At 48.4% G+C, this 18,658-nt stretch overlaps 1 protein-coding gene and 1 long non-coding RNA gene across 2 annotated transcripts; one reads left to right on the top strand and one right to left on the bottom strand.

The window, feature by feature from the left end:
• Positions 1 to 982: 982 nt before the first annotated feature.
• On the bottom strand, positions 983 to 9,539 carry Cnn1 (calponin 1). Its single transcript, XM_031344832.1, has 7 exons — positions 9,148 to 9,539; positions 7,282 to 7,403; positions 6,025 to 6,091; positions 5,068 to 5,205; positions 4,793 to 4,903; positions 1,811 to 1,957; positions 983 to 1,722 (listed from the first exon to the last, which is right to left on the bottom strand). The coding sequence occupies exons 1-7, from the start codon at positions 9,208 to 9,210 to the stop codon at positions 1,477 to 1,479; spliced, it is 894 nt and encodes a 297-aa protein (XP_031200692.1). The 5' UTR covers positions 9,211 to 9,539; the 3' UTR covers positions 983 to 1,476.
• On the top strand, positions 6,880 to 11,271 carry LOC116073142. The gene is made up of 4 exons (XR_004111691.1): positions 6,880 to 7,140; positions 8,968 to 9,081; positions 9,165 to 9,238; positions 11,095 to 11,271. It is a non-coding gene; the product is annotated as an uncharacterized LOC116073142 (long non-coding RNA).
• Positions 11,272 to 18,658: the final 7,387 nt, after the last annotated feature.

Here is an 18,658-nt window from a genome sequence, read left to right as displayed (position 1 = left end):
AAGCACAGGGTCCTTGCTGAAGCAAGGGGGTGTTAAAGTCCTGTCGACTTTCAGGATCCTAGGCCAGCCCTGGGACTCAGTTTTTGTTTTCTGGTTTTTTTTTGTTTTTGTTTTTCCCCAAAGACATTTATTGCTGGATGATGGTAGTCCCAGGACTAGGGAGACAGAAGTAGGTAGATCTTCATAAATTCAAGGCCAGCCTGGTCAAAAGAACAAGTTCTAGGACAACCAGGATCACACACACACCCTGTCTCAAAAAGACAAAAAAATTAAAGTGTGGGTAGGTGCAGGCATGCTGTGGCAAGAGGTGAAGGGCAGGGCAGTTTAATGGAGTTGGTCCTTCATCCTGTAGGAGTTGCAGTTCGAACTCAAAGTTGTCAGACTTGGCAGCAAACACCTTTGTTGAGTGTAACTTAATTACACACAACACACTTTTACAGTTGTGACATCTCACCAGCCTATGGAATTCAGTTTTAAGGAGAAGAAAGAGAGACAGCTCTGTACAAGGCAGACATATAGAGAAAGCTGTGCCCCAAGGTTAACTACTCACTGCTCCGCCAACATTAGGTACATCACCTGCCCAGTAGTACTAGTGCACACCGCTTGCACACAATCTGGGACTCCTAGGACACTCCTGATCATTTTGTTTAAATGTATGTGGCATTTGCAATGTGCTTGCCCTGTGTAGTGGTGTAAGGTCTGTAGGTATATCTGTTTAATTTTTAAGTACCTATTTATTTAAGGAAGGGTATGTATCACATGGCCTGTGTGTGGAGATCAAGGGATATTGCAGAAACCAATTCTTTTCGACCATGTGGGTCTCAAGGGTTGAACTCAGTTCATAAGTTTGGTGTCAAGTGCCTTTATTAGCTCTGCGACCTCTCGCTGGCCCTACTGTGTATAGGAAGGTATGTATACCTCCCATATATGTGGGAGGATGGAGGCTATCTAAACCATGCTCCTAAACAACTGGCCCCAAGACTCTGATGATGTCACAGCCATTTATTGTGCTCCAGTGAAATAGAAAAAGAAAGTGTTCAAGTTACAAACGCTGCTGTCACATCCACAAACGCCAGTCACTGCAAAACCAAACTGCGTGTGTCCACTGCATTTCCAGGCATGCATTCTGCTCCCGTTGCAGGAATAGGGCAGGGGTCAGGCCAAGCCTGGGTTCTGGGGGCTTCGCTTGAAGGGTTTCTGGTTCTGGGAGGTACTCACTTGTGAGGGAGTAAAGGGGGGCAGCTGAAATAGCTTTACTCAGTGCTTCCTTTGGTCACTGTTGGGGACACCCAATTCTATGTTGGGCCTGCGAAAGCTCCAGGGATGAGGGGCCCCCTTTTTCCCATTGCCCCCCCTCAGCCTGATCTCCCCAAACTGTAACCCTATAGACAGGTGCCAGGGGGACGCCATGCAGGAGATGGGGTTGGCTGGGCCAGCTGGGTCCAGCCAAGAGCAGCAGCCAGCCCCTTGGGGGCCCTAGGCAGAGTTGTAGTAGTTGTGCGGGTGGTGATTGTGAGTGGGCTCACCCAGCTCTGGGTATTCCGGGGTCAGGCAGTACTTGGGATCGTACACCTGGCGAGGTAGCCCATACACGGTCATGCCCCTCTGGGAGGCCCCCTTGTTGCTGCCCATCTGCAAGCTGACGTTGAGTGTGTCGCAGTGTTCCATGCCCAGACCTGGCTCAAAGATCTGCCGTTTGGTGCCTGGTGCAGTCATGCCAGCCTAAAAGATGGAATAGCTGTCAAGCCACAGGGGTAGCAGCTCCTCTCCCCCACCACATCTCACCGAGAGTCCCACTGGCTACACTAACCTGGCTGGCGCCCTTGTTGGTGCCCATCTGCAGGCTGATGGTCGCCTGGTCCAGGGGCTGATCTGTACCCAGTTTGGGATCATAGAGGTGACGCCTGGTGCCATAGGCCGTCATGCCCTGCTGACTGGCAAACTTATTGGTGCCCATCTAGGAAAGAGATTAATTAATCAACAAGGATCACAGGGTGTCCCTGTAAGACACAAGAGCAGGAGGCCAAAAACAGAAAAGATATTATATGACCAGGCTTTTAGGTTCAGCATGTGGCCTACATCCCCTTAGCTGTAATCCCAAGAGGATGAGATCAGGCACTGAGAGACAGATGGCTCAGTGGGTAAAGGGTCTTGCCTCCAAGCCTCATTACCTGAGTTGGACTCATGGGACCCACATAGTGAAAGGAGAGAACCTGAGAAGACAGAGGCAGGTGAATGTCAGTGAGTTTGAAACGAGCCTGGTCTACATGATGAGTTGCAGGCCAGCATGGACCACACAGTGAAAACTTGTCTCAAACAATAAAATAAATGAGAAAGGAAGGTAGATCAGGCTGGGGCTGCAAGCACAGGTCCGGAGTCCCAGCTACAAGACGGGGAACCCGAGGGAGGAGGATAGCAAGGTGAAGGCCTGCCTTGCCTCCAGCAAAGGCACCAGCCTGAGCAATTTAACAAGACCCTGTGTAGGGATAAAAACTACTTGGGAGGTAGAGGCAGGAGGATCAAAAGAAAAGTTCAAGGCTGGCTTTGAATAGTGAATTCAAGGCCAACCTGGGCTATAGGAGACCCTGCCTCAAATGCTTGCCAAGGATCCAACCCCGTGGGTTGGGATCCTGAGTTATATAAGAAAATTGAGCAAGCCCATCTGCAAGCTGATGTTAGTGTTTTATTACAATAGAGAATGCAAACTAGAAAACCCAGCAAGAGACTCTGTCTCAAAAAGCCAGATGGCCAGATGTGGAGGCACACACCTTTGATCACAGCACCTGGAAGCAGAGGCAGATGGAGGCCAGCCTGGTCTACATAGCAAGTTCCAGGACAGCCAGGGCTACAAAGAGAATCTCTGTCTCAAAACAAAACAAATGAAAACAAAGCAAAGTGGATGGCTCCTGAGGAGGGACAGTGGCTGAGACCTCTGACCTTGATGTTTGAGACATGTCCATAGACACAGGAAGGAAAAGTGAACGGGGCTGGGATGAGACTAAGGCAGTGTCCTTGCCCAGACTCAGTCCCCAGCACTGAAGAAGAGCAGTCTGCCTCCTTCTGCAAACTAGTCTCTCTGCTTGTATAAAGGATGGAGAGATACTCAGTGCTTAACAACACTGCTCTTCCAGAGGGGCTAGGTTCCACTACCAGGACCCACAGCAATCCTTAACTCCATCCCCAGGGGGCACAACAGCCTCTTGTTGTCTCTGTGGGTACTACACACACCATGTTGCACATACGTACACGCATGCGGGCAAATATAAAAATGATTTTTAAAAAAATTTAAAAAGAAGCTGGGTGGTGCTGGCGGCGGCGGCAGTGGCAGCGGTGGCGCACGCCTATAATCCCAGCACTTGGGAGGCAGAGGCAGGCGGATTTCTGAGTTTGAGGCCAGCCTGGTCTACAGAGTGAGTTCCAGGACAGCCAGAGCTTCGAAAAACCAAAAAAGAAAGAAAGAAAGAAAGAAAGAAAGAAAGAAAGAAAGAAAGAAAGAAAGAAAGAAAGAAAGAAAGAAAGAAAAAGGATCTGAAGGCCGGAGAAGGCTTGGCGTGTAAGAGCACTGGCTGCTCTTACAGAAGACCTGGGTTTGTTTTCCCACGTGGCTACTAACTGCCACGCACACTTTGCGTGAAGGCGGTATCTGAGGCGTAAACTTCAAGGAAAGTCAGTCTCCTGCCTCCGCATTGTCGCCTGGCACCCCAAACTCAGAGGTGGCCCAGATATGTCCTCGTACTAGTGTGCTAGGAACTCACCAAGATACCATTTTCTTACAGCTAGCAAGAGAAAATTCAGACATTGCTTTCTGACCTTCACCAATGTTTCCAACTATCCTAGTTTAATGTTTTAAGTACTAGAGAGCAATTGAAAGGTTTCTCTCACTCTAAGACATTAGCTGAAAGTGTTAGGTCAAGATTCTCCTCTGCCTGCCTCCAGCAAGAACCAGAGAATTAGCATAAGAATACCTCAACAGAGAGGGCTCCACCCCTCTTCCTCCTGCTTCACACCTAGCTACCAGACCCTGCTGACTTGGTGTGTCAGGGTCGCTTGTCTACGTGACTTCAGTCTAGCACTAGGACTGGAAGAAGAAGGACTTGGACTTGCATGCAAGACTAGCACTAAAACTTAGATGGGTTAGGACTCAGATTCATGTATCTCTCGCAGTCCCCCGGGGCCAGAGCACTTGGGCCCCGGGGATATAACACCAGTTCAGAGGAGATAGCTGCTGCTTTAGATCCAGTATGTTTCAGATAGCCTCAGAGGTAAGGTACCTCAACTGTTGAGCTGCCAGATTTTTCATTTCTCTTTTGCAATGATTGTAAAAGCCTCATGTCATTTTTAAAGAAATACACTCAGATTTTACACCACTTGTGTGTAGTCTGTTTGTCAAAGCCGAATCCCGTGCCCACCTGGCCAGAACCCATCGTCCCGGGGAATAAGGGACCCCGCAAGAAATCCCGGTCCGTGGCAACTAACAATGGCCTATAACTCCAATTCCAGGGGAATCAATGCCCATTTCTGGCCTCAGTGTGTACTAGGTATACACGTGGTTCATCGATATGCATGCAGGCAAAGCACTCATATAGGTAAAAATAAATAAAATATCTTAAGAGTCTGTAAAATCAGGAACTACTTAGGACTATGGGCAGAGAGAGCAAGTTAAATAAATAGAAAGCACCAATGCCGTCCTGTGTGCCATCCAGTCTGTACTAATATTCTGAGCCCCAACGCCTCCAAGGTCTGGGCTACCTTCCCCTTATCCCAGAGCAGCCCATGTGAAGAAAGGCCATACCTGTAGTCCAATGATGTTCCTGCCTTCTCTCAGCTTCTCAGGCTCAAATCTCCGCTCTTGTTTCTCTGCATATTTGACCCCCACATTGACTTTGTTTCCTTTTGTCTTGGCCTGAATAGAGGAAAGGACATGAGCCACAGATGAGTGTCCAGCAGGCCTCACTCCTCCTCAGTGACTCACCTTAGTAAGGCTCCGGGGCCTAGCTGTCCCTATGGATATCAGACCTCAGCCCAGCCCCAGCCCCTGCCCCATGCCCACTCTGTGCCCACACTCACCATGCTGGCCAGAGCCAGGAGAGTGGATTGAACTTGTGTATGGTTGGTGTTTTCAAACAGGTCGTTGGCCTCAAAGATGTCGTGAGGTTTCACCCCATACTTGGTAATGGCTTTGATGAAATTACCTATGTTCTCCAGCTGTAGGGGAAGAGACCATGTCAGAGATGGGAGGGTGGAGGGCCAAGGGGCTAGGGGATCAGGGATTGACTGAAACTCCTGTAGCTCCAGCTCCCGGTATTCAATGCTTCTTCTGGGCCTCTGTGGGGCACTTATCCACACAAGCTTACACACACACACACACACACACACACACACACACACACTAATAAATACATAAAAAGGAATCTTTAAAAAATAGGTTAATAAGGAGGCTTAGTAGCACAGGTCTGTCATCTTATCCCTGAGGAGGCTGAATTGCAAATTCAAGGGCTGTCTGGGCAACTTAATGAGACATTGTCTCAGAATAAAAAGTAGGAGTTATGAAGGTGATTTTGGTAAAAAATACAAACAAAGCAAACAAGCAAACACTTTCTGTATAAGTGTCAGGATCAATTTCGAATCTCCAGACACTAAGTAAAAGCCTGATACATGGCATGAAGGTGAGAAATCCTAGGACCTCTATAGGCAGGACCAGAAGCAGGGACAGAATCCTCGGTTCAGGACACTGCCAGCCTGGTCCCAGAGGAAACAATGAAGAGTTGGAGACTTTGTCTCAAACAAGTAGGAGAGGACCAGGACCAGAGTAGTCCTCTGACAGTGAGAGGGGCTTTGACAAAACCAACAATGGAAATCTGGAGTTGAGCATGGCTCTAAGGTAGAGACCCTGCCTAGAGTCCCCCAGAGAGGGCTGAGGCATGGCTAGCCCATGGAGCTCCAGCCTAGCACACACTCACGGCTCTGGGTTCAATCCTCATTACTAAAATAGAAAACAAACAAGTACGTTGTATCTGAACTTACCTGGTGCCAGTTCTGGGTTGACTCATTGACCTTCTTCACAGAACCTGGCTGGAGCTTGTTGATAAATCTAACAAAGAGAAGTGGGGAGCGGGGCAGGTGAGACCCAGTTGCGCACAAGTAAATAGATATGATAAAATGTGTATGTGTGTGCATGTGTATACATGTGTGTACCTCTGTTCACATATATGTAGAGGCCACAAAATGATATTAGGTGTCCTCCTCTATTGCTTTCTTCTCATTCTTTTGAGGCAGAGTCTCTCCCTGAACCTGGGGCTCACTTTTTCTCAGCTGGACTGGAAGCCATCAGGCCCCAATGTTCTCCCTGTCCCCCCAACCCTCCGGGCCAGGGTTGCCAGCATTTGCAGAGATGTTTCACTCACTACATGGATGTTGGGACCCCCAACTCTGTTCTTCTGATCATGGAGCAAGTGCTAAGCCACCTCTCCCTTGCCTTCTGTTTTAGCATCCAAGTCCAAGACCACAGCAAGCGCCTTCCTGACTGAGCCATCTCCCCAGGTCTAGTGTTGGTGTCATGCTGTGTTGTTTTGCAAGGCAGGCTTTCCTGTGGCCTATGGTCTCACACTCAGGTAGAGACAGGGTGACATCGAATTTCTGATTTTCCTACCTCCACCTCTAATGTGCCCTGGGGTTACAGGCCTGCACCACCATACCTGGCTTTATACTATGCAAGAGATGAACCCAGTGCCCCTGCATACTAGGGGAGCACTCCACCTTCCCCACCCCAGCCTTCCTCATTTGAGAAGACAGGGTCTTGTTATGCAGCCTAGAATGCTGAACTAGAATTCTGAACCCTACCTCAGCTTTGCCAGCGCTGAGGTCACAGGGGTATAGCGGGCCACGGTGAGGATTTTCATCTTCCCCAGTGATGAGGGCACTGGGAAGCCACGGTCTACATCAATTCCTGTGACACCACCTTAATGCCATTTAAACTGGTGATAAACAGCACTATTACCCACTGCCATTTAGCTATGATGCTGGAATCCATGGACAGGCCTGCCCTGGAGAGCGAGCGAGCTGAGTAATGCCCTCAGAATACCTCGGCTTTGGTGTTACCTGACTGACTCTTGTCATCTCTGCCTGTGAAACTGGCACAAGGTGAGTCTCTTTCGCCTTTCAAGGAATGGGAGTGGCATCAAATATCAGTGTCTAACTCCAGCTCCAGGCTTGGGATCAACAGGGGACATTGAGGGGCTGCTGGGCTAGGAGCAGGGCCTTCACCCTAAGAACCTCACTCACTCGCAAAGAATGATCCCGTCTTTGAGGCCATCCATGAAGTTGTTCCCGATGCGCCGGCCTGTCACCCCCTCAATCCACTCCCTCAGCTCCTGCTCGCGCTGATGGTCGTATTTCTGAGCCAACTGAGGAGGAGACAGACATGCAGAGCAGGTGATGAGGACCCAGGCAATAGAGAGTGGCTTTGGCTTTCCGGGAGCCCAGGCCAGCCCGGATAGGCCGGATCTCCTACCTCATGCCAACTAAGGCAATCCTGTCTTAGTGTCCACAGTAGGGAGGGGGGCTGGAGGCGGCTGAGGGCCAGGGTTGAGGTGGCACCTGCCCAGGGGGCCATTCCGGGCATTCTGAGGTTTGGCACCAATGAATAGGCAAGAGGGGGCTGGAAAGCCAGATCCTTGAAGCTGGGGGGTGGGGGTGGGGGTGGGGCGGCGCTTGGCTCCTTGGTTTCCCCTCCAAGCCAAACTTGGGGCTTAGCTTCCCCTGACCCAGCCCTCTCCACTCTCCTGTTGGAAGGAGAAATGCCTTAAACTGGGGGTGGGGAGGGACCTAAGAAGAACCCACTGCTCTCTTGCTCGTACAGCTGTCTCCGTGATGTTCCAAATCATCATGCATACAATCTCTTGTTAGAAATGAGAGTATCTTGTCCCCTCCTAACCCTTGCCTGTCTGTTTCTTTAGGTCTGTCTTCAGCCCCACTTGGGTCCTCTGGTTGTTCTCCAACTCTCTACATTATCTTTAACTCATTCTCGGGGGTCCCATCTCTGAAGACCTGTCCTGTCCGTACAGCTGTGGAGCTCATGGATTTTTTTTTTTTTTTTAGCTTCCACTCCGATCCTATCTTCCCGGGTAGGGGTGAGATTCCGCACACTCCCTTCTCAACCTCTTAGCTCTTATCTCCTTCCTGGCTTGCTCTCCTGTCTCCTGTCTCCAGTCTCCAAGGCTGCTTTACGTTCTTTCTGCAATCCTCCTGCATGCTAGCCTCCCAGCCCCTGGTGGCGGTGAAATAGAGGGATGCTTCACTTCTTCTGCATGGGGAGAGGAGGGATGCAGCCCCTTACCTGGCCCCAGCCCTGCCGCCCCCCTCCTCACCAGCCCGGCTTTATAAAGCAAACCGGCCCTTATATAGCGCGGGCCCGGGCTGCCCAAGGCCGCCTTATAAGGCGCGGCGGCTCCTCTGCGACTCTGGGGCCGGCGCTGGGGGGAGGGGGCGGCGCTGTCATCAGTCTCCGGCAGAGCACCCGCCCCCCACACTCCCTGAACTCCAGCCCCTAGGATACCCTAACCGGATCCAGGTCCCAATCCCTGCTCCTCGCTCCCCACAGCTTCTGCTGTGGGACCCTGGAAAGAACGTGACTCAGTATTACCTTCTGTCAAATGGGACTGCCTCTCCCCCTCCTCGCAGTCCCCTGTGCTGAGAAGCTTGCCCATCCCGTGGTGGAGATGGTTTGGCTCTGCACTTGCCTTACCTGGCGCCCTAGCTCCTTGTTTCTCCTTTCTAAGCCTCATTTTACCCATCCATGGCAGGAGGATGCTGTCTCTCAATATCTTTTAGCTCTGCAGACTGAGTTGATTTTTTTTAAAGGTAGGGAATCTGTCCTTTCCCCTTAGGTCCCTCCCAGGAACAAGAAGATTGACCAAGGACTCTGCAGGTGGGGAAGCTTTGCAGCACTCTTATTACTTCTATTTATAGATCGTGGGGTCCCCTCACTTCACCTCTCAAGTAACTGAGGGCTCTGGGATGTTGCAAGGACAGAAAAACAGCCCCTACCCGTAATCTTCTCAGGTCTTAGGACACGTGACACAGGTAGGAGGGGGTTCAGGGAACAGGGCTCTGTCCCAGTGGGGTGTCTGTCAGTCCTTCCAGCCTTACCTTGTTCTTTACTTCAGCAGACAGGCCGTAGGCGGGACCTCGGTTAAAATGTGCAGAAGACATGCTGGCCAGGGGCTCTGGCAGAGTGGAGGTACCGGTAACACTGACAAGCGCACCGGGCAGCTGAGTCTCCTTCTGCACCCTCTTCCCTCCTCACACGTTTTTGAAGCTCCAGAAGCCAGCCCCGGGCTCTTCCAAGCCTGTCCCATTGGCCACGGGGGCTTGCCAAGGGGCGTGGCACCCCACACATACTCTGGCCACCCCCACCTCCTGATGTCAGAGCCTTGGTATTGGGAGCTGACTGTGTCATTGTTTCCACCTAGGGGGCTGAATGCCTTATTCTGGGGGGGGGTTCTCATACAGCGCCCCCTCTTCCACCTTTTTCCCCATGCCAACTCTCCTATCTCTAAGACTCCCAAGACAGAACCGATGCACCCCCACCCAAGCCCCTAGTGTAGTAAGATGATCTGACTGACCACCAACCCTCTACACATAACCTTCCCCTCTATGGGTCTCTATTGCCAAATCTCTAGAAGGGCCAACAACAGTGCTTGCCTCACAAGGGTGCAGTAAAGGTCGGGGAGGGGGGGAAATGTCACCTCCAGGGGGCCCAGTATGAAGACTGGCACAAAGGAGAGCCTCAGCAAAGCTTTATTTCTTTGAGGAATCCAGTAGCCAGTTCTGTCCTCTCCGGTCACTCATAAGGACTTGGAGCCGAAAAGAACCTAGATCTCAGCTCATGAGATGACCCATGCCTGCAATCCCAGCACTTGAGAACTTGAAGCAAAAGGACACTTGAGAGTTTGGGGCCAGCCTGGGCTACATAGAATTCCAGCACAGCCTGGGCTTGAGAGTGACTCTCTCTTTCTCTCTCTCTCTCTCTCTCTCTCTCTCTCTCTCTCTCTCTCACACACACACACACACACACACACACACACACACAGTAGTTTAAAATGGGTAGGGGAGGCTGGGCTAAGGTGCTTACCAACAAGTTTAATGTCTAGAGTTTGAACTCCAGGACTCAATAGAATGAGAGAGCAAGCTCCTTCAAGTTTTCCTCTGACCTCTGTTACATATACACACACAAACAAACACACACACATATACATATACATACACACATACACACACACAAACACACAAGCATACACAACTGTAATGAGACATTTTAAAGGTGAGGCTAGGACATGGATCTACCAGCAGAGCATTTGCATGCACAAAGCCCTGGGCTCACTCCCCAGGCCCACATAAACCAAGCCTGGTAATTCTTGTGTGTAATTCCAATACCCAGGAGATCCAGGCAGGATGTTCAGAAGTACACGATCATCCTTGGCTACATGCTGAGTTCAAGACCAGTCTGGATTATTTGAAATGAAAAAACAAACAAAGAAATATCCTGGATTTATTCCCAATATCCATTTACTGGCCACCTGAGCCCCTGGGGCCAGGTTAACAGGTCTTGGGCCATGACCACTCCCCTATCTCTATCCAAATCAGGCTGGTCTGGTTGGACACCTGTAAGTATTCCTATCTAGACAGCTCTCCTCTGGACCATGGAGTCGGATGCTCCACCCACATCATGTCAAGGACAGGATAGTGACACGTAGATAACATCAATCTTCTATGCATTAACGACACTTTAAGAACCTGCAATTTGCTGGCCACATATAAAGGGCACACCTGGAAAGGCATGGAGGTCCACACCATTAATCCCAGCACTCAGGAGGCAGAGGCAGGTCTATCACAGGGAGTTCCAGACCAGCCAAGGCTGCATAGTTAGACTCTGTCTCAAAACAACAATAGTTAGGCCAGCCTGGTCTACAGAGTGAGTTCCAGGACAGCCAGAGCTACACAGAGAAATCCTGTCTCTGAAAAACAACAACAACAACAACAACAATAGTAAATAATAATAATAAAATTTTATTTTGGTATGGGTTGGAGAAACAGGCCTGTGGTAAAGCCTCGGTGACAAGCCCTTACCCAGCATGTGAAAATCTTCAAGAACAGCTAACTGTCCACCATCACAAGAGAACCATGCAGGCTGAAGATGCTTCCGGATGCTGAACAAACCGAGAACAGAGGAGCTGATGAGGTGGACTAGCAGGTGAAGAAACTTGCCACCAAGCCTGACTATCTGAGTTTGATTCCTGGGGCCTCCATGATGGAAGGAGAAATCTGAAAGTTGTTCTCTGACCTCCACACGCAAGGTGGGATATGTCTGAGTGTGCACACGCGTGCACACACACATACACACACACATACATACACACACACATACACACACACACACACACACACACACACACACACACACACACAGTGAAATACAAATGTTCATTCTAACTTTTCTGGGCAGCGAGTGAGACAATGTCTTATGTGGCTCAGGCTAGTATCAAACTTGCAGTCTAGCTAAGGATGACCCAGCCCTGGCATAGTCATCCTGGACAACTGTGCCCAGGCACACTGTCATACACCCCCCCCCACTATTCTTCCTGCTCCCCCTTTTATACTAGATTGCCTTCCTCTTCCCAATCAGTCCCATCTCTACTTTCATGCCATATAGAATATTAAACAAACAAACATACAAAACTTCTCAGGCTTGGGAGATGGCTCAGTGGCTAAGAGCACACATTGTTCTTGTGGAGAACTTGAACTCAGTTCCTGGCTCCCGTATCAGATGGCTCACAGTCTCCTGTGACTACAGCTTCAGGTGATCCGATGCCCTGTCCTGGCCTGTGCACACAGACAGAGACACAGAAAAAAGAAAACCTTGCTTGAGACACAGTCTCACTAAATTCCAAGGCTGGACTTGAATTTGGAATCTGCCTCTTTTCACCTTTTATATAGCTGGGATTACAGGCATGCATTACCTAACCTAACTTTGCCAATAGCTTTTCTGTCAAGGCCTGTCCAAACTGTGACCATATAGCAACTCGATACTCACTGCACCTCTACAGCCAATGCTGTTATCATGGGCACCATACATATATAATTTATGAATACATATACATACTATATGTGAGTACATATATATATTATATTATATATATAATATGTGAGTACACTGTCGCTGTCTTCAGACATACCCAAAGAGGGCATCAGATCCCATTACAGATGGTTGTGAGCCACCATGTGGTTGTTGGGAATCGAACTCAAGACCTCTTGAAGAGCAGTCAGTGTTCTTAACTGCTGAGCCATCTCTCCAGCCCCCTATCATGGGCACTTTACAGATGGAGGAATGAAGGCACAGGCAGAGGCGTGGAACCCCTTTCCATAGGAATGTCACATAGTTTTGTCAGTGTCACAGCAGAATTTCTTTTTTTTTATCTTTTTTTAAAAATTTATTTATTATTATTATTATATAAGTATACAGAGCTAGTATAAGTTGACAAACAGAAATTGTACAGGCATTGTCAAATGAACTTTGAGAATGGATGGATGGATACCCAGCATTTGTCATTTGACAGCTGGTGATATGTGCCTGCAATCTATCATTTGGGAGATGCAAGCAGGGAGGTCAAGAGTTCAAGGTCCTCCTCTACTGTATAATGATTCTGACCCAACCTGAGCTATGTGACATGAGACCAGTCTCAGAAAACAAACAAACAAAATAAAATGAAGTTTCAAAGATTTGGTTCAGTTGGTACAGTGCTTGCCAGTCATGCATAAAAATCTGTCCCAAAATAAAATACTTGGATCCCATCCCCAGCCTGGCTTGGGCCAGGCCCAGCAGAGCACATCTCTAATCACAGCCATTGGGAGGCAGCAGCACAAGGATCAGAGATTCAAGGCCATGTTTAACTTACATACTGAGTTTGAGAGGCTACATAAGAGAGATCCTATCTCAAAAAAATTAATAAGGTTAAAGAGAGAGAGAACAAAAAATAAATGAAAGAGAAATGGTTGGTCATGGGGGCATACAACTGTAATCGCAGCACTCAGGATTCAGAGTCGGGTGGATCTCTGAGTCTGAGGCCAGCCAGCCTGGTCTACATAGTGTGATCCAGGCCTGACAGGGCTATGTAGTGAGAGTCTGGACAGGAGGAAGAGAGGGAGAGAGGGAGTAGGAAAGGAGGGACAGAGACAGAAATAGATACAGGCAGAGACAGAGACAGAGCTAACATAGACAGAACCAGTAGGCTAAGGATCAAATAGCATCAATAAGATAGCAACCCATGCCTCCCAACAGCCCTCTAAGGAGGGTCCTGCAGGAGAAACAGAGAAGTAGACGGCTGTACAGGTCACACAGCCTGAAGGAAGTAGAGTAAAATTTGAACTAATTTATAACCAAAGGCTTCTCCCATCTAGAGAGCTGCGATTGCTCCAGCAAGGTCCGGTACCCCTGGCGGCCAGGGCACTGAGCCCAGGCGCGGAGCGGCTGACGTCAGCGCTGACTCACTTGCGGGGCTCCGGGTGGGTCGGTCGGTCCGCTGCTGCTTGGGCTGCTGCTTGGCCATTTATAGAATCCCTGCTAGCTCTGAAGTCAGAGCGCTGGCACGGCTGAGGGGGCGGTAGGTGGGGAGCCGGGGTACCCCAGGGGCAGTGCTCTGTGGCCTCCCTTGGCGTCCTGATCCTGGAGCTCATCGCTGGTCCCATCCTGGTCCCTGACGACCTAACCACAGCCCACAGCAGCTACTGTGCCTCAGTTTCCCACTCCTAGAAGAAGCTTGAGATTTTTCAAGTTTGCTGATATACAGCTGTGATGCCAGCACTCAGGAGGTGGAGTCAGGAGCATCAGGAGTTCAGGTCAGCATGGACTACATAGAGAGTTCCAGGCTAGCCTGGGCTACATGACTCAAAAAAAAAAAATTTTTTTTTAAATTAAAATTTTGTTTAAATAAGCCAGGCAGTGGTGATGAACGCCTTTAATCCCAGCACTAGGGAGTCAGAGGCAGGAAGATTTCTGAGTTCAAGATCAGTCTGATCTACAAAGCAATTCCAAGACAGCGAGGGCTACACGGAGAAACCCTGTCTCAAATAGTTAAACAAATAAATAAATATTAAATATTAAATAAATAAATAGGAAAGAAGGAAAGGTAAAACCAGTGTTTCCCCTAAGTGTGAGGGGACTCCCTAAAACACTTCCCCACAAATTTCGGTACCTTCATGTGTTGGTGGGAGTGATTAAACTCCACTACACCAGTTCTCTCTTAAAGAAATGTTCAAATCCTTAGTCATCAGGGAAATGCAAATCAAAACGGCTTTGAGATTCCATCTTACACCTGTCAGAATGGCTAAGATCAAAAACTTAGGTGACAGCTCATGCTGGTGAGGATGTGAAGCCAGGGGAACATTCCTCCATTGATGCCACCATCAATAAACTTATACATAATACATATGTATACTTATGCATATATATACAGTCACATTGGAAGTCAATTTGGCAGTTTCTTAGAAAACTGGGGATAGTTCTACCTCAAGACCCAGCTATACCACTCCTGGGCATATACCCAAAAGATGCTTCACCATACCATGAGGACTCAACTATGTTCATAGCAGCTTTATTCCTAGAGACTGGAAACAACACAGATGTCCCTCAACCGAAGTAAGGATAAAGAAAATGTGGTACATTTACACAATGGAATATTTCAGCATAGCTATTAAAAACAATGACATCATGAAATTTTCAGGCAAATGGATGGAACTTGAGAATATCATCCTGAGGTAACCCAGACTCAGACAAACATGGAATGTACTCACTTGTAAGTGGACATTAGCCATAAATTACAGGATAACCATGCTACAATCCAGAGACCCAAAGAAGCTAAGTAACAAGAAGGGCTCACGGGGGCATGCTTTAATCTCACTCAGAAGGGGAAATAGAATAGACATCAGGATGGATGGAAGTGGGATGGGGTGAGGGAGGGGCCAGTGATGTGTTAGAATAGCGGCTCGCGTCTGGACATCTAGACACAGCACACTAGGCCAAGGCAGTTCCACATGTAAGAGGTTTATTGAGAGGGGGTGGGGAGGGAGAGGGAGAGGGAGAAGGAGGAAGGGAGGGAAGGAGGGAGGGAGGGAGGGAGGGAGAGAGGGAGGAGACACAGGGAGACTGGAGGGACACACAGGGACTGGGTCATGACCTGTGACTGGCATTTTTCTAGAACATCCTATATCTCTTAGTCTCATAGGCATCAGGGTTTCCAGGAAATTACTGAGGGAAAGAAAGCACTTGGATACTAGACATGGTGGTGTTCACAGTTAAGCCCAAGACTGAAGGCAGAAGCAGGTGGGATCTCTGTGAGTTCAAGACCAGCCTGGGCTCCATAATATGAGTTACAGGCTAGGTAGGGAGGGCTACATAGTAAGATGCTGTCTAAAAGAGCAGAGAGAGTTTATTTGTATTTAGCTTTATTTTAGTTTAATTTCTGAGGCAGTCTCCTGTAGCCTGGGCTGACCTTAAACTTTCTATGCAGCTGAGAGTAACCCTGGCCTGATTCTCCCGCCTCTGTCTTCTGAGTGCTGGGAAGAACTCAGAAGTATACCTGTCTGCAAGTTTATTTTATAAATTACATTTATTTTATATGACACACAAATTGTGTGTGTGTGTGTGTTTAAGTCAAGGAACAATTTGTGGAAGTCAGTTCTCTTCTATTATAAGGTATAGGGGTTCAAACTCAGGCTTGCTTGCTGGCTCTCTCTGTCTCTGTCTCTCTGTCTCTGTCTCCTTTGGTCTCTGTCTGTCTCTGTCTCTGTCTGTCTGTCTGTCTGTCTCTCTCTCTCTCTCTCTCTCTCTCTCTCTCTCTCTCAGATCTCACACAGCCCAGGTTGGTCTTCTACTCTCTGTGTAGCCATTCCACCACCCCCAGATTTTTTTTTTTTTTTTTTTGTAGGAAGAGTGACTACCACCACACTGAGAATGAGAATGGGAAGACTCTATGGCAATGGGCAACATGGAGGCTATCTGATGCTACTGGTGGGTGTGAGGATTTCTCAGACATTTCATTCGACAGAAGTCCTCAGGTTCAGAGCCAGGTTGTCTTCTTTCTTAGTAGTCTCAAGAAGTCTAAATGTGGGTATGGAGAGTGGGGGATGTGTGCAGGAACATCAACTGCTGTGGCCATGTGGCCCCATACATCTATCAACAGGGAAGATGGGACACAGACAAGGGGCCAGTGCATGTAGACTCTGCTGCAGCCGGAGGCGCCACAGCACAGTGGTGAGTGCAGAGCTCCTCACCTTCTGCACTCTTTGGAGCTGCGGTGGTTTGAACGAGGATGGCCCCCACCTATCAGCTCATATATTTGACTGCTTGGTCCCCAGTTGGTGGGCTGTTTAGGAAAGCGTGGCCCTGTTGGAGGATGTGTGTTCCTAGATGTGGGTTCAAAAGTCCATGTCAGACTTTGTCCCTCTGACTCCTACTTTTGAGTCAGATGTGAACTCTCAGCTACTGCTCCAACACCATGCCTACCTGTCCGCTGCCATGCTCCTGTCATGATGGTCATGGACTCACCCTGTGAAACTGTAAGCAAGCTCCCCAAGTAAATGCTTTCTTTTATAAGTTGCCTTGGTCATGGTGTCTCTTCACAGCAATAAAACAGCGACCAAGACAAGGTTGTGCACCAATGCTTCCTGGCTTCCTGGCTTTAGACAGGTTGATTTTATTCTGGATTTTTTTTTTGTTTTGTTTTGTTTTGTTTTGTTTTTGTTTTTCGAGACAGGGTTTCTCTGTGTAGCCCTGGCTGTCTTGGAACTCACTCTGTAGACCAGGCTGGCCTCGAACTCAGAAATTCACTGTCTCTGCCTCCCAAGTGCTGGGATTAAAGGCGAGGGCCACCACCACCCAGCTGATTTTTTTTTTTTAAATACAGATCTCAAGTAGCCTAAGCTGATTGAGAACTCAATATAGGGGCCATTGAGATGACTTAGAGCCCATGAGAAGACCAACTTGATAAATGTCTTCTGACTTCCACATGCACACCAAGTCACACATGACCCACCCAAGTAAACAAAGTCAAATACTTTTTAAACATAACTTAACATGTAGCTAAGGATGGACTTAAGCTTTTGATCCTGTGCCTTTGTCTTCTGAGTGATGGGATGAAGCCGGCACTACCTCCCAGCACACACACTCCCACACCCCACATTACCACCCCACCACCACCACCGACACCACCCCCTGGCTTTGGACAGCTGTCCTCATATTTCTGAACCTCCATTTCCTTCTGTAATGGGTATTGAAATAGTTCTTCTCAGGATTGCTTGGTTTTTTTGAGACAGGGTTTCTCTGTGTAGTTCCGGCTGTCCTGGAACTCACTCTGTAGACCAGGATGGCCTCGAACTCAGAAATCCGCCTGCCTCTGCCTCCCAAGTGCTGGGATTAAAGGCGTGGGCCACCAATGCCCCGCCAGGATTGCTTGTTTTTAACAGTTCTTAACATTCATTCATTCATTCGTGTGTATGCCAGTATATTTGGAGGTCATAGAACAGCTTGCAGAAATGTTTTCTCCTTCCATTATGGGAGTCCCAAGAATGGAACTCGGGTCCTCAGGTTTGGTGGCAAGCGCCTTTACCTGCTGACTCATCTCCTGGTTCTTCTAGAGTACAAGCATTTATAGACTGGTCTAGTGGGTACAAGCATTTATACCCACTAAGAATGAGGAACTGAATTTGAATCCCTAGAACCCATATCAAAACTAGTTATGGGGGCTGGAGAGATGGCTCAGTGGTTAAGAGCACTGACTGCTCTTCCAGAGGTCCTGAGTTCAGTTCCCAGCGACCACATGGTGGCTCACAACCATCTGTAATTGATCTGATGCCCTCTTCTGGTATGACTGAAGCTACAGTGTACTTACATACATTAAATAAATAAAATCTTTAAAAACACACAAACAACAACAACAAACTAGGTATGGCAGCTGAGCATGGTGGTGCGCACATCTAATCGCAGCACTTGGGAGGCAGAATCAGATGGATCTCTGTGAGTTCAAGGCCATCTATACACTGAGTTCCTGGACAGTGAGGGCTACATAATAGAGACACCCTGTCTCAAAACAACAACAAAACAAATAAATAAAAGCCAGGCATGGCTGCCTGTAACCCCAGCATGGGATAGGAGCTGGGGACAGAGACAGGAGGGCACTGGAAGTTTAAACCAGCTGACAACAGTAGCCATGAGGAGCTCCCATGTTAAGGAAATAAGACAGCAACAAAGACAGACACCAGACATCCTCCTTTGGACTCCTCAGTGCACACACAGGGCACAGGAACCTTGATACACATGTACACACACACACACACACACACACACACACACACACACAAAACTGCTCATTTTTAGCAAAGAGTTGTAAAACTAGTTCCAGAGTTCTCAAGTATACTTACTCCTAGATGCTTATGTTAGCATTTTTAAAATTTTATGTATATGAGTTTACCGTAGCTGTCTTCAGACTCACAAGAAAAGGGCATTGGATTCCATTACAGATAGTTGTGAGCCATCATGAGGTTTCTGGGAATTGAACTCAGGACCTTTAAAAAGGCAGCCAGTGCTCTTAATTTCTGAGCCATCTCT

This window comes from Mastomys coucha, unplaced genomic scaffold (genome assembly GCF_008632895.1).
Source record: "Mastomys coucha isolate ucsf_1 unplaced genomic scaffold, UCSF_Mcou_1 pScaffold23, whole genome shotgun sequence".
Taxonomy (NCBI): Eukaryota; Metazoa; Chordata; class Mammalia; order Rodentia; family Muridae; genus Mastomys; species Mastomys coucha.
Note: the sequence above shows the minus strand (reverse complement) of the source record. Positions and strands in the feature narration are given on the sequence as shown.